General features: G+C 36.6%; 1 protein-coding gene across 4 annotated transcripts in view; it reads left to right on the forward strand.

The window, feature by feature from the left end:
* Positions 1 to 21,514, forward strand: part of DGKH (diacylglycerol kinase eta) — a 162,330-nt gene that overhangs the window by 101,296 nt on the left and 39,520 nt on the right. For all 4 annotated transcript variants that reach the window (XM_064645651.1, XM_064645653.1, XM_064645652.1 and 1 more), the window contains 11 exons: positions 5,149 to 5,255; positions 6,364 to 6,489; positions 7,633 to 7,735; positions 9,436 to 9,598; positions 11,960 to 12,068; positions 12,371 to 12,510; positions 14,921 to 15,005; positions 17,330 to 17,415; positions 18,772 to 18,871; positions 20,098 to 20,374; positions 20,832 to 20,960. In XM_064645651.1, coding sequence (XP_064501721.1) covers positions 5,149 to 5,255; positions 6,364 to 6,489; positions 7,633 to 7,735; positions 9,436 to 9,598; positions 11,960 to 12,068; positions 12,371 to 12,510; positions 14,921 to 15,005; positions 17,330 to 17,415; positions 18,772 to 18,871; positions 20,098 to 20,374; positions 20,832 to 20,960 — 1,425 coding nt within the window. The remainder of the gene's footprint in view (positions 1 to 5,148; positions 5,256 to 6,363; positions 6,490 to 7,632; positions 7,736 to 9,435; positions 9,599 to 11,959; positions 12,069 to 12,370; positions 12,511 to 14,920; positions 15,006 to 17,329; positions 17,416 to 18,771; positions 18,872 to 20,097; positions 20,375 to 20,831; positions 20,961 to 21,514) is intronic.

Consider the following 21,514-nt stretch of genomic DNA (forward strand, 5'->3'; position numbering starts at 1 on the left):
TTGATATTTTGCAGCTTCTGATTCTTTAGAAGATCAGTCCTGTAACATTTTATTCTCTTACACTTCATGGCTTCCAGCAGTGCTGCACAACTGTTTTTTCCGTCTGACCACAAAACAAGCCTCATTTCTTTTGGAGATAAGATGGATTACTTCTTTTTTCAGGGCACCTTCTCCCCCAGCAGCCTTTGGCAAAGGCTGATCAAATTAATTGCAGGCCACCCTGAAGATACTCCTCTAAATTTTGTGGAAGCCAGTGTAGAAAAACATGGTATGTTGATACCTTTGCTAGGTAAAAGACTAGTGTGAAGTTGCATCTTTTTAGAAGTCAAAGAATTGATATGTATATCAACCTGAAGATGTAAATTATATCAGACCAGGCTTCATTCTTATTACTGCTGAAAAAGCAACCAACTTTTAAAAAATTTAATCCTACGCTCCTTTGAGATGCAATGCTATTCCTCCCACGAGTTCCTTCTTTTAGGAAGGAATTATTATTATTATTAATTATTATTATCAAAAGATAATCTACTTTTCAAATGTTATCTGTGTGTTGTGTTGCTCTAACTAGCTCTAAAGGACTGATCCCTGCAACGTTCATCCACAGTCTTTACTAGGACAGAGAAATTATGATTTTTTTTTTGCCTTGCTTTATAAATTACTCCAAACTAGCTGAATCAAGGAAGGCTTTTGGTTTTATGCTCAAGTGTTTCTCTTACTCAGAGTTTAGCTTGCTTAATGGTCAGGAGTCTAAACCTAAGCAGTTGTGAGGTAAACACGGGGATACATGGAATGTTTAGGTAAAGGAGCCTAAAGAACAATAGATCATTATCTACTCTTTCAAAGCTCTCTATCCTCAATTACTCTGTATTAATACTGCATTTCTATCCAAGTCATTGCCAGTGGAACACTGCCTTTATGATTATTATCAAAAATTTATTTCCTCATGTAGCATTTTCATTATCTGAACCTTGATTGTTGAATATCAAACATAGCTAATAAGTGGGAGCTTGCAGTTTAAATGAGAGGCTTTCTCCTGTTATGAATTGCACAAACAAACAATGTTGAAAGCACACTTTAGGATCATGAAGTCAATCAATAAGAAAATACTGGGATTAAATTACCTCTGCAAATGCACTTTGTAGACTTGGTCTTTTCTCATTATGATTGTTGGTTTTTGCCCACAAAACCCTGTTCTTCTTACATATTGCCCAGGGAATTGTACAGGCAATACTTGCACAATCATTGTCTCTGATATTTTTGTCACATTTTCTGCACAGACTAGAGTGAAGAGTGAATGAAGCAGTCAGGAAGAGAAGGGATGTTCATTGTTAAGGAATGAAGGAGTCATAGAAAACTGTTCTGTGACTTTATAATCACACCACACCCCTTTGCAACCCTGGGGAAATAATTTAAAGAAGATTTTTTTTATCAAATCAGTAGTGTGTGTTATTTATAATCTACAACCTGTATCACAGAAATGCTGAGTTTTCTATAACTGCAGAAATCAGATGTAGCTATTCTGAAGTCACTGATACTTTGAAGATATCCAGTATTGAAAAAAGTCTTAATTGCAGTAGTAGTACTGAGCATAATAATAATAATAATAATGATAAAAATAAGAAGAATACTTTTAAAAGGCCAGGAAGAAATTAATATGGTGTCTAAAAAGCAGTATTTCATTAGCTTCTTGTATATAATGCAGATACCTGTTGAAAATTATTATGACTCAGAGTATGGCACAGCTCCATACTTATCTACTATCCATTGCATGCAGTGACTGGGGGTGTTATTCTCCAAATATGTATGATCATATAACTGAAGTTTTCACACTTGTGTTCAGAAGCTATATTGCAATATTAATGAGTAACTTACCTTTTTATAGTACTTGAATTTGTAATATTAATATTCTTTTAGCACTCTGATTGTGATATTAAATCAACTTAGAATATTATTTATTTGGTGGAAAATAGTAAAAATTACCAAGAAACTGCTTTTTATGCTTTGTAACATAGACATAAGCTTCAAATTGGGGTGAAGTCAAGTTGCTCTTTTCACTTGAGTCAGTCTGTTTTCACTGTGGGTCGTTCATCTATCATGTGATTGTATTCTTGGAAACAAGACACCAGGTTTCTTAGAATACCTGAAGACAAATTCTGCCGTCTTGAACAACTTGAACTATAGATACCAGATCAAGGATCTTCAGATTGGTCTTTGAAGTCAGACAAGAATAGTCTGAGCCCATTCTTGTTTGAAGAACACAGAAGAGAAAACTCTTCATAAAATAGGTGGTAGAGGAGTAAGTTTGGGGAAAAAAATCGAGTGCGCTCCCAATTTAGTTGAATTAATTGATGGGTGGTTAGAATGAAAGGCCTTTGAGACAGAAGTGTTCTATAACAAAGGTGTAGGTTTTCAGCACAAGAGATCCTGTGATAACATTCAGTAATGTTGACTTTTCTTCATTAAGATAGTAATAGCTCTTGATTGACAGCAGGTATTGGTCCCACTGTGGCAACTGTTTGCTAGTAAGCGGTTATCTTTGTTGACTTTCTGAGATACCTGCTTCGTATATCAATTAGAAACATTTACATAGAAAATTAAAGTTTAAAATAACATTCCATGAATATTTTAGATTTAGTTTGGCTAAATCTTCCCTTTTCTCATATTTTAACTTTCATTGGCAAAGTAGTGGCAGTTGATGTCTAGCCATATGTCTGCATGTTTTCCAGAAGATTTCAGATATCAGACTGATTCATGATGTGATGTAGTGTAATCTGAGACAAAAGAAATTAGAGGATAGTGGTAACTAAGATTGAGATTTTATTTAAAATTTTCCTTTCCTTACTTAAAAGTTATATCTGTGTCTTAAGGTCATTGTTTTTGGTAATGTTTAATGTTCAGAGTAACATAAAATGTTGTTTGATGATATTGAGGTTGCATGTAGGTGACCCACAGAGTCTGATCTGAGATTTGTTCGGTGGGTTATTTACTGTACTTAAAAAGCAAACATTAGCTGTCACTTGCCATCTATGGTGTAGCTTGCTGCATCTCTTCAGACCCTGGGATTGAATTTGTCCTTGCCTTGTTGAGAGAGCAGAGGTTCAATAGAGGATTCCTAAGATCTAGTTGAATTACAGCTCAGTAGGATTTGAAAATTCCATTACTTTGTTATCCCTTTGAAAATTTGTAATTTCCTATTCCTACTCATCTCTGATTTGTTGCATTTTGGTCTGTACAACAAAGCAAATGCATATCATTTATGAATAGGAAGCTGAATTCAGTGGCAAACATTCAAATGGTGAAACTGCTGAAGGTCCATCACTTGAAAATGCAGCCTTTATTTCTGTGCTTTTATGAGAGCTGACTGCTTTAGATGCTTGGAACCAGCTTAGGTTGGCAAACACACAGCTGTTTAGAAAATGTGAGCCTACCCTTATAGTTGATATTTGAACACTTTGGGTCTATGTTGGTCTTGCTGCAACAGGTCCATGTTCTTCTTATGTTGGGGGCCATGGACCTGTTGGAGTGAGTCCAGAGGAGGGCCATAAAGATGATCAGAGGGCTGGAGCAGCTCTCCTATGAGGAAAGGCTGAGAGAATTGGGATTGTTCAGCCTGGAAAAGAAAAGGCTTTGGGGTGATGTAGTTGTGGCCTTTCAGTACCTGAAGGGAGCCTTCAAGAAAGATGGAGAGAGACTTGTTTTACAAGGGCATGTAGTGACAGGACAAGGGGGAATGACTTAAAACTGAGAGTAGATTTAGATTAGATATTAGGAAAAAATTCTTTACTGTGAAGGTGATGAAGCACTGGAACAGGTTGCTCAGAGAAGCTGTGGATACCTCATCCCTGGAAATGTTCAAGGCCAGGCTGGATGGGACTTTGAGCAACCTGGTCTAGTGAAAGATGTTCCAGCCCTTAGCGGGGAGGCTGGAACTAAATAATCTTAAAATGTCCTTTCCAACCCAAATAATTATATGATTCTATGAATTATCCTTTTTGAAATGACCAGGGGAGTTACTGTAAAAGCAGCAGAGCTTTTTTTTTTTCATTGTCTTTCTTTCTAGAAAGTAAGAAAGTGAGAGCTAAGCACTTACTTTCACACATCTCCCAGAACAGTGAGGATTGCTCTCAAACTCAGATGTTGCTTACATAGTCTCAATTCACTTTTTAAATTGATCTGGCAATGGATCGGTGGAATTAAAATGGGAAATTTATTATTCACAAGACCTTTTGTACCATGGCTTAATGTTTTTTAATGGTGGATAAACGATGGGCCAAAGCTTTTGGCAATTTCCTGTCAAATATTTGTTTGAAAAGAGACTACTACTTCTGATCTGCTGGCTAGTCCTCATAAACCTTTAATGGTCTTTGCCAAAATAATTTATATAATGCACTCTAAATAGAATGATGTCATGCACTTCCAGGAAAAGAAATACCCACAGTTGGGTGCATCAGTCTGTTTGGTCTAGTATGCTGTCATTAACTAGTCATATTAATTGTGTTGAACAAAATTCAGTTATTAGGTTGTCTAAGTGTCTGCCTGTACTACACACTTGTGATAGATATTCCAATTAGTAGACTTTTAGTGAGTAATCCAGTGAGAAGTCAGGCTCTTCCTCATTTATTGTAAGCTCTTGAAAAGTCTCGTAATCTCCAGTATCCTGAATAAAAATATCACCACCTAACCTCTCACTTTCTCATCTTCTGATAAAACAGGCCTAGTATGATGCCCCACAGGCATCCTTTGAGCAAAGAAACAGAGTTCCTGACTCAAAATACTTGTGTAAAACATTCTCTCATCACCTCTTGCAAATTTAAACCAGATCTCTGAGTTATGTCACTGGAGGAATAGAAAAGGCAAAACCATAGTTAAAGATATATTTGTACCTTGCACCTGAAAAAATGGGGACTGATGTGGATTTGAGGACACAATTAGCATGGGCTATAGCTAAGCAGTTAAACCCAGTTTAGAGGGTTAAAGCTGGAGTGATTATGAACTGAATTTTCATTTAGTTGGGTAGTATCATGTGTGCAACACTAGGTGACATGTACTTGGCTGTTTTATGGAATATCTGTGTTTAGTTTTTTAAAAGGTATGTATCACTGAAATACAGCAAATAACATGATATATGTGTTTCTGTGTGTCTTCTAGTGTGTAAGTTTAAAGCACATAAAAGATGTGCTGTCCGAGCAACAAATAACTGCAAATGGACCACATTAGCCTCAATTGGAAAAGACATCATTGAAGATGAAGATGGCGTAAGTACTATCCAGATTTGCAGTATTTTCCAAAGCTGTTTCTTCTTTAGGGGAACAAAAAAAGGCTAAGCATAGAAATATTGCCATGTGACCCATTGAAGTTAATTATAGGTGGCTATTTTCCTGCACACTTTTCAAAGATTAACATGGTATTTAGAATAAAAGTTATATTCCTATCTCACAAGACAAGTCTAGCAACTGCAGGCACTAGATTGCAGCTGTATTACAAGCCTTTAAAGGCCACATGCAGAGAAACTCTGAAGCTGGAGAATTGTTCAGAGAAGTTCCTACTGCTCTTAAGCAGAGGTGGTATTTTGCACTATTACCATGCTGTTTTGGCAATCTATTTTGTGTCCTCCTACCTATAGCTCTTCCCCAGGAGACCTGTTTGGAATTCACTGGATTGCAGGGTGGTTTTTTGCCAATGAAAGCAGGAATTTTAAAATTAGCAGGAGAAAACAACAAAAGCTTTTAATAGGTTTATTGTGATAGATTAGCTATTTTTACAAACACAACCAAGTATGAACCACTGGTGTGAAACGTTTTTCTAGAAGGTTAGTACTGTGTTGCACACCTGAGTGTCCTGAGTTGCCTGTGGTATTAATAGGACAAAGAATGCACTGAGTAAAGCTTTGCACTGCATTTAGAGACTGCTTTATAAAGCTGTGACTTACTAGCCATGGTTAGCGAGTAAGTAAAGCCATAGAGGTATTCTGCTGTCCTGCATATTTTTCCAAATTTTAGTTATTTTTAATTGGTTTGTGTCATGTAATCAACCTTAACTGAATGGGAACTTGTTTGTATTACTGAGTCTCTGGACTTAACTGTTCTGTTGTTTCATGATTAGTTGCTACCATAGTACCATGACTGAGATGTGTGTCCCCTCTTCAGGTGTCATGTTTTCTGCTTAGCATGTGAAACACCACAGTAGTCCACATTCATTGCTGTTGCCTTGTAAGCGTCAGTGTCACTTATCCTGGCTGACCAGCTGCTTCTTTGATGAAAGGGTACAGCTGTGAGAAATGGTTTAAATCCACCTATATTTGAGAGACAAAAGCCTTTAATTTCTGTTTCTGAGTATTTAACTTTGTTGACTACTTCTCCACAGATAGCTATGCCTCACCAGTGGTTAGAGGGTAATCTGCCCGTCAGTGCCAAATGTGCAGTCTGCGACAAGACTTGTGGCAGTGTTTTACGCCTGCAAGATTGGAAGTGCCTTTGGTGTAAAGCTATGGTAGGTGCAGTGAATCACGTCCAAGCATCTAGGATTTCGTCGGCTTTATTGCTCACCATTATTTTTATTTTGCCATTTCGTAACTGTGCTTTTGGATTAAGTAGGAGCAGGCAGCTTCTGCAAACTCAGGTCTCTCTATCATTCAGAATGTCTGATGACTGTCCTACTTGCTTCAGTTAATTTTTTATTTGCCCACAGATGCATCTTTTCTTTAATAGGTGTTGTCATCTAGTGTGTTTTCTCTGCCTTCTGCTAGCTGATAACTGAATGTTCAGATGCCTCTTCCTTAATCCTAATATGTTACTTTCTTGCATTTTATGTTATATTAATATTTATTAATATTAATGTAGTAATATTTTTATTAGTGCAAAATCTTGACTTTCTCTTCTTCAGTACAATCTGTAGGTTGCTGATTGAAATCCTGTAACATACTACTGCTGTTTCCCCAATATATAGTTTTCTCTTTATTTTATGAACTTGTCTAAAAACATGGGTTTCTTATGCAAGTCAGCAGTTTATTTATTGTTGAAGCTCCTGGCAGTTTATTGCTGAAGCTTCAGGCTTTGTGTGTAGGCAGTAGGAAATGATTGGCATCTCCAGAGGTGATTTGAAATTTAGGTGAAGTGCAGCAACCTCTGCATGTGCCTCTCCTTCCAGTATCTGTGGAAGAGACCTCTGAAACATGGAGTTCATAGGACCCACCTTTGACAGGCTGTCTGGCTTGGTAGGTGTGCTAGATTTGATGCAGATACATCTTCCAGAACAGCCTGGTGGCCCGGGCAGGTACAGAGCTATTGTTTTGCATGTGCAGAGGGTAGCTGCTGCCACCAACACAGATGTTGGCTGCTGGGAACTGAACTTAGTTCTCCCTTCCTCATGGATGGGAGCAAGTGACTCCCTTGAAAGGACAATTTGTATCTGCTACAAGCATAACTGAAGATGAAGTTCTCCAAAATAATGTTTTGTTGAATGAGTAACAAGCCTTTGCGGTTGAACATTTGTGAGTTTTTTATTGTCTCACTCCTCTTCCCTCTACAACTAAATGTTATATACGAGTCCATTTTTGTTACATAAATACTGTATCAGTTATATTTTCGCCTCAAAATTCTACTGGAGGAAAATAACTTCTTGTTTATTTTGTAGGTTCACACTGCCTGTAAAGATCTCTATCCTCGTAAATGTCCACTTGGCCAATGTAAGGTATCGATCATACCTCCAACAGCACTAAACAGTATAGATTCCGATGGTACGTAGTACTGCAGTGTGCTCAGCGGTAGCTCTGGACTTGCAGTGTCTATTTAGATCCGTATAAATAAACAAGACTAAAATCCTTCTGCTGAGCAGGTGAATGTAATCCTCAAATTTTCAAAGAGAAGTATAATTTTCTGTGTAGGGTTTTAGAGAATTATTTAGCCACCGTATTTTTAAAAATATTTTTGGAAGTTTCCCCAGTGGAAATTTTCTCCCATTTTATTTCCAACCTTAGAAATTTTTCAAGTGAATGACAATAGTCCTCAGATGAAGTGAGCTGACGCCTGCCTGTCATGCACCACTCATTCTATGAGTTCTCAAATTTCAGATAACTTTGCATTATGCAGAGGTAAGCTAGCTGAACATCTCAGATCCAACAACTACTTTATCAGGCTTAAGAGAGGAAATGTTTCCACAGCTTCTCTAATTTTTTTTTTAAATATAAGCAACATAAGAATCCTGCAACACACAGATAAAACCCCAGCAAATGTTCAAAATTCAGAGATGTATTTTGGTGGCTCAGGGTAGAGATGCATGAGCAGTGGGAGACAGCACTTCAAGGCAGAGGGTGGATTTAAATAAGGAGTATCATGAAATCTCAACTGCTTTAATTTTATAGTTTGTATTGTTACTAAATGTAGACCAACAACTTTAACACAGTTCAATTTTGTCATATGGAGTTAGTAAAAGTGATTCTTTATTCTGGATATATTCACTCTATTCACTTGCTATGTGGTGTCTTAGACATCATTCTGCTATTTATTATTCATGCTAGGAAGATTGTTCCTTATGTGAAATTATTTTTCTTGGCATTTAAATAAATTACTCAAACCTTATTTTAAATTAGACATTGTGATAATGCGGAATGAAATTAGCATCCTTTAGTGCCAAATTTTATTTGTAGCTTTAGTATTTTTTAGTAATAAATCAACAGTCATTTTAATATTGCTGGAGACAAATGTCAAAACCTATACTAGTGATATCTGAAGTGTTGCTGAGAAACCACTACTTCCATGGACTGGTCATGTTAGTGACAAGTGTCCCTTAGTACTTCTTACTAAGGACCTTGTAGAAAGCCTGCTGTAATTAGTTAAGACCTGCATTGACTTTTACAATCACATATTTAATCACAGCTGGAGGTCTGTTGATCAGTGATTCTATTATATTTAATAGTATAACTTCACTCTAAAAAGAAAGTTCTTATGCAAAGTCTCACCTGGGAGGAATTGAGTACAAGTAAGTTTTAAAATCTGTGGGTACTCCTAGAAGGGTCATACAGATGTGGATGATCCAGTTCATCCCAGTTAAGTTAAAGCAAAATAAGATTGAAAACCAAGCTTGTAACTTGTAACTGAAATATATATTTAATTATGTGATAATCTGTGAAGATGAGATTTCAGAAGTATTCTAAAAGGTTAATAAACTTCCACTGTTGAAAAATAATAATGCTATTGTCTTCAGGATTTTACTAAATCTAGGCACTGAAAATACCAGAAAGAAAAAAAATGAACTGGTAGATTTTGCACAATTATGTTTTCCTTGCAGGGCTAATACTTGGTTTAGCATTTACATTATGCATGATAAAATGTACTTCTTTTGACCTTCATCCCCTCCTTCCTTTTTCTCATGATTTCTTTTTGTGTTGTTCATATTAGAACATCTTATTTATTTCATTCTTTCTAACTATGTTCACAGGTTTCTGGAAAGCCACATGCCCGCCATCCTGTGCCAGTCCTCTTTTAGTTTTTGTTAACTCAAAGAGTGGAGACAATCAGGGAGTAAAGTTTCTTCGTCGATTCAAACAGTCGTTAAATCCAGCTCAGGTGTTCGATTTAATGAATGGAGGACCTCACTTAGGGTAATGACCTTGGAAATCTTGAGCAATCCTTTCCACAAGGGAATTTAGTGCAAAGTATAGTCTGGTGTTCCCCTTGTTATATAGTGTTATATCCCCTTGCTGATATAATCCTATCGCCAATATCTACTGTCTTCCTAATTAAAATCTAAGACATAACAGAATTTCAGGATAAATTCCGGTGGGTGAAGGGATTATAGGATAATATTTTCTTTTTAGAAAAGGTCAGAAATTCAAAACCCAAAGCTCTTGGTTAGCTTTGACTAGCTTTGACTTCTGTTAACTGATTAGACTCAAAACTATTACAAATGTTTAGATGTCTTCCTGAATCAAGGCTGTTATGCGCAGTCGCCTGGGTGCTTTTCTTCCATTTCACGTGTGTAATTCAGGTATTCCTGTGACTTTGTTGTGAATAGCTGTGGAATAAAATTGTTGTCTAAATGTGCTCTGTATATTTTTGAATTCTGAACACAAATGTCAGCAGGGGAGTCTTCAGTGGGTGATGGAAAAGTATATGAAAACTTTTGTCTTCTGAAAAGTACATCCAAAATTTGGTTTAGGCAACATGTGCAAATGACCATCGCATAGAACTTGGAGCAAGAACACAATTAAAACAATCAGGCATTTCTACAGAATCTAAGGGTTGATTGCTGGAGAGAGAGGCATGAAGTTTGCATAGTGTTGCCCACATCCCAGGCATCTTTGCACATTCACAAAGATTAAATTCATGCCCATTTTCTGTTGCCCAAATTAATTCCACTCAGATGTAGTGTTGTGGTTAAATGGCCTATTAATATAAGTTACAGCAACTAGAAGCACTAATTTTTATACTCTTAGAGATGCAGAATTATGCTTTATGATAAAAACATAGAAGAAACAAATGCACAAAAATTCAGTTGAAACAGTGGGCAAATAATACAAAAATAATGGAATACAGCTGTGGATTTTTGTAATTAGTACTGTGTTATGGACATGTTATATTAACTCTTTAAGTTGTAATATCCTTTTCATTATTGCCCTGACAATCTGAGCTGAATCTGAGTGACTTTAGCTAATATTTTGTACATGTAATTATAATGACATATAAAATTCATCTTAATTGGTGAGGCAATCTTTGAGAGAGCACAGTCTGAGAAATATGTTTGCAAGTTCTCTTCCTTCATATAGGTGTACCATGGCTTAGGAGGCTCATTTTGGTTTTGCACAGTAATTGTAGGTCAGGTTGATTGCTTTTAAAAGACAGGTCCTTAGCAGTTATTCTGTCAAGTTGTGTTGATGTCTTCTTTTTTTCTATTTGATGTACAAGGCAGAGTTGCATTGTATGAGACAGTGTATTTCTAGGGGCTTTCTGCCTTTTGTCAGGGTAGGAGAAATTGTTCTGGTATTAATGTTTTTTCCCCTGCCTCTTTTGTTCTTAGTAGGTATCTGTGTATTGTATGCAAGTGACATTATTTTCTTCAGAAACAATATGAATGCTTCTAACATTTATGATCTTAATATGTTGCTTTGTAGAAATGGTTCAGAGATTATACATATTCTGGAAAATAACATGCATTAAAAATAAACATCTTTATTGTTAATATTTTAAGAGTTTATACTGTCCAATTATTTTTTTTTTTCCCTTTAAATCCCTGTTGTTTTTACCCTTGGCTTTTTCTTCACATCTCATTCCTGTTTCCTCTGTGTCTCACCTTTCTGCTTGTTCTCTCTCTCTTGTCCTCCTTTTCTGTCCAAGTGTTGTATCCTGGAGGTGTTAAAAGTCAGAGAACAGGAGGAAGAGCCATAGGAAGCAAAAGCAGAATATGGCTTTAAGGATCTAATATGAAATACTTGTATTATTGGTCCTATATTGTCATGATCACCTTATGTTTAATAATTGCCTCCAGTGGTCCTTATATTTATTTAGCCGTGTGTCAACAAAAGCCCACCTGTATTGTGGAGCACATCCTGTCATTGTGTCTCAACCTCTTCTCATGAAAAGTTCCCAGTGGTGCCTTATGCTTCTGGCTGAAGTGAGAAGCATGGAGCAGTTCCAATTTTATCACTTAGATTATTTTTTTTTTAGATATTAATAAAATTAATAAAATAAGACATAAAATCCTGAAAACAATATCAAGAGAATTTTTTAAAGAAAAACTTGGCATGTTATTTATCAGAAATGTCAGTATAAGTGGAATATACAGCAGTGGGTGGGCTGCAGATAGGTTAATTAAGTAGATGGTTGTATCCACGTACCCCAGAACAGTAAAAGAAGGACCATAAAGATGCCATGTACCATATTTTCTCATAGCAGTTGCTAATGAATGCAACTGCTCTTTTGCTAATGGACGTAACTGGCTCTAACAGGCTGCCTTTTCTCTACAGTTTGCGGTTATTTCAGAAGTTTGACAACTTCAGGATTCTTGTGTGTGGTGGCGATGGAAGCGTGGGTTGGGTCTTGTCAGAAATTGATAAGCTCAGCTTGCACAAGCAGGCAAGTGTGCATACTAAGTTTCCTTGCCTATACTGACTAGATTTAATTTTGTGTGCTTACCTTTTCCTTGATTTGGTTTTTTGTCATCTCTGTAGATGGGCCAAACTCCATAGTTACTGTTAAATGAAAGTTTTTACTGGTATAAATAGTACAAGTTGTATTGGAATTGTACAATTTGACTTACATGCTTTAGACATCCTATATAACTAATATTAGTTGATTGAAATAACAAGCATTTGGAATCACTTTTACTTTTTCTTCTTAGTTCTCAGTAGTAGATTTTTTTCCTGTTTGTGTTTCAGTGTCAGTTAGGAGTGTTACCCCTTGGTACCGGAAATGACCTTGCTCGTGTCCTTGGTTGGGGAGGATCCTGTGATGATGATACGCAGCTTCCTCAGATTCTGGAAAAACTAGAACGAGCCAGCACGAAAATGTTAGACAGGTAAACCTAAATGTGATTTACCACGAGATTCAAATTGTATTTGTTCGGGTTTCTGATGGCCTAAAATCCATCTTAGAGACTTCGTGTTCAGTGGGTTTGGTTTTTAAGTGCAGATCTTAATCATGAGGGAGGCAGAGATAGCAATGGGGACAGCTCTTTAGCATGCTTTTTAAACTGAAGAGTCAGACGAACAAGTGGTTAATGGAACTAGGAAGCATGTTGTCCAAAGACATTCAGAAGGTGACAGTTTATTGCATAACTGATGAAGCTGCATAACTGCCTGTTACAAGAAGTTGTAAGCATTAAGAGATTGTGTTTTGAGAAGTTTTATGGATTCCATGCATGCTATTAAACAACATTAAAGGTGGCATGTTTATTTAGGAAACACCTGAACTCTCTGTCCTTGGATGTGGGGTAAAAATCACCTTGTGTGCTTTCACTCTTCATATAATTTTCTGAGGCATCAGCTATGGACAAGACGCTGAGCTAATTTTCTTAGTCAAAAATGAGACTTTCTCAGTCCTTGTTTTGCATGATATCCATCCATAGCAGCATTCATAGGAGAGGAGCAATCCCCATTTGAAAAAAGTCAGAGAGGCCGATGCTCATGTTGTTCCAATGAAGGTCTAGCACTGCTTGTGAGAGGAGTATTTCTTACTCTGTTTCTTTCATAGAACCATAGAATCAACTGGGTTGGAAAAGACCTCCAAGATCATCAAGTCCAACCCTTGATCCAACACCTCTGTCGTTACTAGACCATGGCACTAAGTGCCACATCCAGTCTCATCTTAAAAACCTCCAGGGATGGTGAATCCACCACTTCCCTGGGCAGCCCATTCCAATGTCTGATTACTCTCTCTGTAAAGAATTTCATCCTAATATCCAACCTAAACCTCCCCTGGCAGAGCTTAAGACCATGCCCTCTTGTCCTGATGCTGGTTGCCAGGAAGAAGAGACCGATGCCCACCTGGCTACAACCTCCTTTCAGGGAGTTGTAGAGAGTGATGAGGTCTCCCCTGAGCCTCCTCTTCTCCAGGCTAAACAACCCCAGCTCCCTCAGCCTCTCCTCATAGCTCCGATCCCTTCACCAGCCTCGTTGCTCTCCTCTGGACCTGCTCCAGCACCTCAAAATCCTTCCTGAACTGAGGGGCCCAGAACTGAACACAGTACTCCAGGTGTGGCCTCACCAGCGCTGAGTACAGGGGAAGAATCACTTTCTTGGTCCTGCTGGCCACACTGTTCCTGATCCAGGCCAGGATGCCATTGGCCTTCTTGGCCACCTGGGCACACTGCTGGCTCATGTTCAGCTTCCTGTCAATCAGTACCCCCAGGTCCCTTTCTGCACGGCTGCTCTCCAGCCACTCTGTGCCCAGCCTGTAGCACTGCAGGGGGTTGTTGTGACCGAAGTGGAGGACCCGGCACTTGGCCTTGTTGAACCTCATCCCACTGGAATCAGACAATCTCTCCAGCTTGTCCAGGTCCCTCTGCAGAGCCCTCCTGCTTTCCAGCAGATCAATGCTCTCCCCTCCCTCCTTGGTGTCATCTGCAAATTTGCTAATGGTACACTCAGTCCCCTCTCATGAGCGTTTTTTTTCTTGCTCTAGTTACAAACACTTGAATGTCATCAAAAGGAATTTTACTTTATTTTTATGAAATAGAGAAACAAGTTCTTTTTTTATTTTAAGGTTTTCTGCAGGCTACTTGATCATTTTAAATCAAAGTATGTAGAGAAACGCTTGTTACTGATCCTCAGATTATGGAAGATTTGTAGATTAAATGATGTTTCCTTTTTTCTGTACTGAAAAAAAGCTCAGTTTCATTTTTTGGTCTAATTTCAGTAGACTTACTCCCAAGGACATCTGCAGTGATTACTTATTCTTTTCAGCACGCTTTGAAGGATGTTGTTACTATTAGTGGTTTCGTACTATCTATGCTGTTGAGTGCTGTCCTTTACCAGGGGAAAAATATATATATATGTCAATGAAGATTCTTCACCACTTTCTTTGTTTTCATGCCTGCCTCCCCTAGTTGAGATGAAAAAATAATGTCATCTTAGAACTTTTTCTCTAGGAAGACATCTATTTTCCTTTGACTTCTGCAGTTAGTTTGCACAAATTGTTTTATAATGTAAATTTTTTTCTAGAATATCTTTATTGCCTTTATTGAATGTCCCATGATTTTTTCACAAATGAGACTATTAATCAAATCACTAACAAATAATCTGAACAAATTATTACTGTTAATCTCAATTATTTCACCCATAAAGTATACAATTAAAAATTAAGCTGCCTTTTTTTTTTTTAACAAGTTATTCTGTGGTGTGACGGTGAATTTTCTTTTTGTTAATATGTCAGAGAGAAGAAAAAATAATGAACTGGAAACTTAATTAAAGCTGTTGTGTTTCTTTCAGGTGGAGTATAATGTCATATGAACTGAAATTACCAGCAAAACCTTCTATTCTTCCAATGACTGCAGAAGAGTCAGAGGAGTGTCAGGTGGACTTTTACTTTTGTTCTGTTGTTTCATGTACTTAACTTGGAGCTTCTGGGCTGACAATGCTGTAATTGAAGCATTTTTGTGATCTGCTAACTGAACTGAATTTATGACTGTTCATGCTGTGTATCTCAAGTAATTAGCATTTCCAGTTCTGTATTATTTGCCAAGAAGGAATGAAGGTAAGGAGTCTTCAGCAAAACAGTCAGAAAAATTTCTTCCTGAATATATATGTATATTTTAATATGTATTAGAAATTATATATTATATAATTTGTTATGCGAGAATGTAGTATTGTATAATTATATAACATAATAGTACTATATATTTTATATAATTATTATATATAAGAGTATATATTATATATGATGTTGTATATTATAGTATAATTTGGTAGTATGTTACTGTATAATATTATACATATAATATATAAATATATTATTTATATATATATATAAAAATATTTTAAATACATTATATATAAAATCGAAATGTCTACTATCTTGAGTTTGGAATAAGCGTTGAAAAAAACCCCAGCATTTTGGAGGCAAGGGTTGTATTCCTAAAGAAAGAGAGAAGTTTTTTGCAGCTTGAGTTTGATCAGGTGATATGATCCAATTTTCTCTTTGTTCTTCAGAGAGCTTGAAATCGTAAGCATCATCAAAGAAAAGCTTGTACTATCTGATGAGGTTTCAATTTTGAGAGAGAGGGAGATGTTTTAATCAAATTAATTGGCATGAAAAGTCTGACTAAAAATGAGAAAATAATATATTCCTAAGAAAACTAATGCATATCAATTTTAGCTCAGAAGTACTTGAGAGGCAATAATTAATCAGCAGGCTCTTGAATAATTTAATAATTCAGGCTCTTTTAATTGGCAAGGAGGTTATAACCTTTGATGGATTGCTGGATACAGAGATGCAAAAAGGCTGGGATTTTAACAGGGTTGCTTTGCATGTAGCTCTGCCTCTGGTGTCAGCAACACAGATCAAGGCTTTTATCTTCTCTAATTTTTCAAGACAGTTAAAATTTTCAAGCACATCTTCATCATCATTTTGTTCTAGTTATTTCTGGCTTTGAAATTTTTTTTAGCCCCTTCTGAAAATGGAAGGAACTGCTCTTATAAAACTTCTCTTTTGGAAAATGTATTCTGAAGCCTATATTACCTGTCATTACTTGAGTACCATTTGCTTTTGAGTACTTTGTTCAATCTCTGTTTCAGTAGGTTTTTTGCATTGTTACTGAGTTATAGTATTTCAGAAAAATAATAATTAACCTTACAGCATGTATTGTATTAAATCACAGTTTAAAAAGCAAATGGAAGTACATATCTGATTCTTTCCCCCCCTTTTCCTCAGTAGTGTCAGGAGACTAATTTCACTTGATTTCCAGAATTCTTATACTGACATTTGAAAAACATTAGTTCATTCTTACAGATCAGTGGTTATCTCTTGTTTTTTCCCTTTAAATGAAAACTGATTCGCTTGTCAGAGTTCTACAACAAAGGCTGGATTTTCAGAGAGAAAAACAAAGTGGTATATCAACCTATTCAAAATCAAGGACAAAAACATGCTAAGATATTTTAAGAGAAGCCATCAGAATATTTCAGAACTGCATTTATTTCTTATTTTTAGCTTTAGATTTGGAATTTGGTTAGAATTTTCTTTAAAAATTGAGGTCTGGATCCATAGCTATTTTGAGATAGGATATGGTGTGTGAGGATGCATTTCTGATCCATTCCAAATCTTTTTCTGAGTATTTCAGAATTTGTAATTCCTAATGTTCTTGTAAATACTATCTCTAAATGGTTTTCCCTGCAAGGATTGGTTTTGGTAACATTATACAGTTTAGCAGCTTTTTTCAGTCGTGGTACTTGGGGAGTAAGAGCCCATCTGACAGTAAAAAGAAAATTCCAGGTTATAACTGCTAACATTTGATTTTTTCTTAGTTGATCAATTTGTTTGAGGAAAACTTTGCTTATTTTAGAAATAAAAGATGTAGGATTGTAATACTTTAGGTTGTTATAAATCTGAGAAGGTGGTAAATTTTTTCTGCCTCATGGACTGTTTTTAGCCTAGAAATAACTTACTGTTTTCTCTACAGGAGAAAAAGAGCTATGGATTAAGTTCTTAGATGCAGTGTTACTTTGAATATTAAAGATCTGGCACATAAAATACAGTATGCAGGTGGAATCTGCACTGCCAGCCACTTGTCCTTGTATTAGATCTGAAATTAAAATCCTGCTATTTTTTGAGGTTTAAACTCACTACGTGGTGTTAAACTGCTGAAATGTGTGGAAATTGAAGTCTCTTCTCTCTGTTTTCAGATATCTGCTTATGAGGACTCAGTTGCTGCTCATCTTGCAAAAATTCTCAATTCTGATCAGCACTCAGTTGTCATATCATCTGCCAAGTGAGTCAATCAGTGTCATGTACAATGTGTGGGATAAACTCCTGTGTAACATCATCACCATAATAGCCTTCTGTCTTAGCCTGATCTTCTTATGGCTAGCCCAACTGGCTTGGCTTAATGTATCTTGATTTATATCTTTTAGAGTGGATGTGGGTTTTTTTCTGCAAAATTTTTGTATGGTACAGTTGTAATGGATTACTTAATACTAACTTAAAAAAAAATCACACAATATTAATATAAAGTGATTTAAAATCACTCCAAATCAATGTATGGCTTCAATATGAAACTGAGCATTACTAATGCAAATATGTGATCTACTCCACATTGCATTTCTTCTGGCTATTTTTTAATGCATACCCATAGGTTTAAGAGGACAAACAGCTTCACCAGTGTGAAGCAAAACTTCAGCTTAGGTAGCTTTAATGTAGCTCTGTCTATATCAGTTCAATCAATAGTGGTCTCAGACAGTAATGGGGTTTTTTTCCCCAGACTGAAACAATTTTAAATGAGAGAGAACTGGCAAATCTCAGACATCATCTGAAACCAGAACTATTCTGTGTATACCTTCTCAATGAAAAAAAACTTATATTTTGCAATTAGCAAAAGACGAAGTTAACAAAATTTCATTTTTAAGGTATACATAGCGCATGTAGAAAATAAGGATGCAGGATATTATTACAACTCCAGTTTCTAAACAGGGTCTGTATCTTGTTAAATCTGTTTAATTTCTGTCAAATAAATGTCAACCAAAGGAACAGTATTTGCAATTATCCACACCTCATTAGTGAGTTTGCTGTCTGTCTTCCATGTAGGTAATAAGAACCAAGTCTTCCTGATTCACACAGTGGAAATTCATTGCAGCCACTAAATATGCTTCAGGGTCAGCTATGGTTCAAAAGCACAAGCTGTGCAATGGGATGTGTGTGGCCATATGCTTTCATCTAAGTACTCCATTCCACAGTTTCTAAGCTCCATCTTTGAATGGGAGTTGGCATGACTGCGTTTGAAATTATCACAGTGAATGCAAGTTTGCTAAGTCCTCTGGTATGGAAGGTGTACAGGCAAGGGAATGGATAAAATCAGTCATGTTTATTTGAGATTAGAGACTGAGATACAATGTGTGCAAAGGCATAAGCAAAAGAGAGGAAGAGTTTTTGTTTTAAAGCTTATCACTTCAATTTTGCAAGCTATGAAAAAGAGTGTCATCTGATTTGCAAGTATGATCACAAAGTTCAGTTTCCAATAAGAATGATTTATAGCAGTGTGCATATGAATACATTGTCATAAGAATTTAACATTCAAAACATATCTATTTTATTTCATTTGATCTCTCCCCTCTCCTTTTTTTATCTGAAGAATATTATGTGAAACTGTAAAGGACTTTGTTGCCAAAATAGGGAAGACTTACGAAAAACCAATGGAAAATGCAGAGGAAGCTGATGCCATGGCCATTAAAGTAAGCCTATGACTATGTTGAGGTTTAAAGTTGTTGGCTTTTTAAAGTTTATAGCTCATGGGTGTTTAATTTTCACATTGCTCCAAGATGCCCAGCCTGGCTTTCATTTCAACCAGTGACTTTAAAATTCTTCTCTTCTTACTGCATAGAACAGTTATTTCCAAACTGTCTTTAATCTCTGAATCTCTATAAACTGTTTAGACTTTCTTCTTTCATAAAGGAAAAAGTTCATGGTAGCATACATAGAGATGAAAGGATTTTTTTGCATTAGGAGTTATAAGGATTAAGTTAGCTGCAGGAAAACAGTGGGATAATGAAGAGTGAGTATGCTGTCAGAATGAAGGAGAGAGAGACCACAGTGCTAAAAATAGTGTGTTAAGCTGCAAAATGTAGAGATCATGTTGCAAAAACATTGGGGGAAAAGATGACAGGATTTAGTATGAGACACAAAATTTACAAAAGCTGAAAAAAAAAGAAGAAAACAAAATCCCTGACAGTCCCAGTCAGAAAATGTAGTTGCTAAGTGGCAATTTGTGGTTCACATTTCTATCTGGCACATATTTTAGAAAACGAGTTTTTCTTTTTTACTGTTCTAAGGACAGACAGTGTTGGTTTTCATTAATTTAAGCACAGAAAATCATTTCCAGTGCACCTAGAGAGAGCAGCTACTTACTGTTGGCTAGAGGTGTTTGACAGCATCTGGTTCTTTGCTCTGTGGCAACTAACTTGTTTAAATGCACAACTCTCTTTCAAAAACAACCCAGTGGGTCTCAGTCTAACAGCTGGTCATGTCTCCACAGATCATCTCTCCAAAATGGGGTACTGAGCACCCATAATGCACAGTATGGGCAAACCTCTGGTGGCTTTCTGTGCTGCAAGCCATTGGGAGAGGAGTCAGATCTAATCTGTACTCTACTTATGTGACAGGCTGAGTTTAGCATGATGTGTTATTTTAATCTGAGTGTACGGTTTTTGTGTTATAATTGCTCTAATCTGATTAAATGTCACAGAGTAGGTCTGCAAAAAAAACCCATGAAGACCTACTCACAATCTGATATTCCAAAATGTTGAACCTCAGTTTGGATTGTACATAAGGAATTAGATAGACTAAAGACAACTACAGTTTCAAATATGACCTGGTACCTTAACTCTTGAAAATGTTCACATGTTCACTGTTGATTTTTTCTTTTTGGGGTGTGTGTGTATTCTTTTCCACTTTGTTTTAGTGCTCAGAATTAAATGAGAAGCTAGACCTATTGCTCCAGGCTCTTCACACAGAAGCCCAGGCTGCTCCCATTCTCCCAGGCATTGCTCCCCCCATTGTGGAAGAAGAAGCAGAGGAGTTTTCAAGTGAAGAATCCTTTTCTGAAAGTAAAGAGCAGTTAGTGGAGTGTGTCTCAAAGTCTTCCACCCAGAAACTCTTCAAATCGAGGGAACAGTTAATGCTTCGAGCAAACAGCTTGAAGAAGGCTGTGAGGCAGATCATTGAACAAGCAGAAAAAGGTGCACGTCAGCAATGTTTTGATCCGTATTTGTAGAATATGATAGGATCGTGATGTTTGTTTGGGGTTTTTTTCCTAACTAGAATAAGTTTTTATTATAAAATTTGATTTCTACATTCTTACGTAGATAAAATTATGTGCTTTCTACAAGCTGCAAGGAAAAGAAATGCAGCTTGTTTGAATGTCGATGACTGTCTGCAGGTGTGAGTACTTATGTATGCATGTGTGTGCACATATGAAAGTGTGCATTTTTTTTAACTATTATCCTCCCTCAAAAATTTTGACAGCAAGTCTTTATCAACTGCAGAGAACTGATAGACTCTTTCACTGAATTAGCAATAGAACTCTTTTGTTAATATTTTTTAACTTAAAGCTACAAAAAAGAAAAGCTGGTTTTCCGTGTATGCATTTTTTCTTTAAAAATCTTGAAACTTTCTGTTTTTTCTTTTAATAAGCAGTTGTGGATGAGCAGAATGCTCACAGCGAAGAACAAGTGAATCAATCTCCAGTAGAATACAGCAAAGAATTGGATGAATCCAAGGAAGAGGAAAAAGAGGAAGATACAAAGGAACTTGAGTCCCCATCAAGTGAGCAAATTAGGAATGAAATAAAAATATACAGTCTCCTTATAATTGCATTTGGAGCATAATTGGCTCCATAATTAACAATACTAGCATCCTGTTTCATTGGAAACTAGTCACAAATTTTAATAGATTTGGATAAATAAAAGTTGAAGAAAAAATGAGGGAGATTAGAATGTGTTTGCAAAGCTGAAAAGGTATTTGCTGGGGAGAGAAGTGCCTGAATTAATTTGGTGTTTATACTCGCCTTTCTACATGAACCTGAGCAGGAGCTAGAGCCTAGGTAGTGGTGGCAATAGCATGTCTCAGTCATAGACAACTTGAGTCCCAAGCTACATAGTAATTTTAGGAAAGCTGCTTCTCAATATAGGTGGAAATTTCAGTCTTTGCCATATTATCAAAGTGGACAGTGATGCATTGCAGGTGAGGTCACCAGATGATCTGTGAGTCATGGAGAAACAGTGGCAGCTGGTGGACAGCAAAGCCCATCCTCTAGTTACATCGTGAGCAACTTCTTGTGACAAAATGGGAAAAGTTGTTTGGGATTTGCATCACCCTTT

Source organism: Pseudopipra pipra, chromosome 2 (assembly GCF_036250125.1).
Source record: "Pseudopipra pipra isolate bDixPip1 chromosome 2, bDixPip1.hap1, whole genome shotgun sequence".
In the NCBI taxonomy this organism is placed as follows: Eukaryota; Metazoa; Chordata; class Aves; order Passeriformes; family Pipridae; genus Pseudopipra; species Pseudopipra pipra.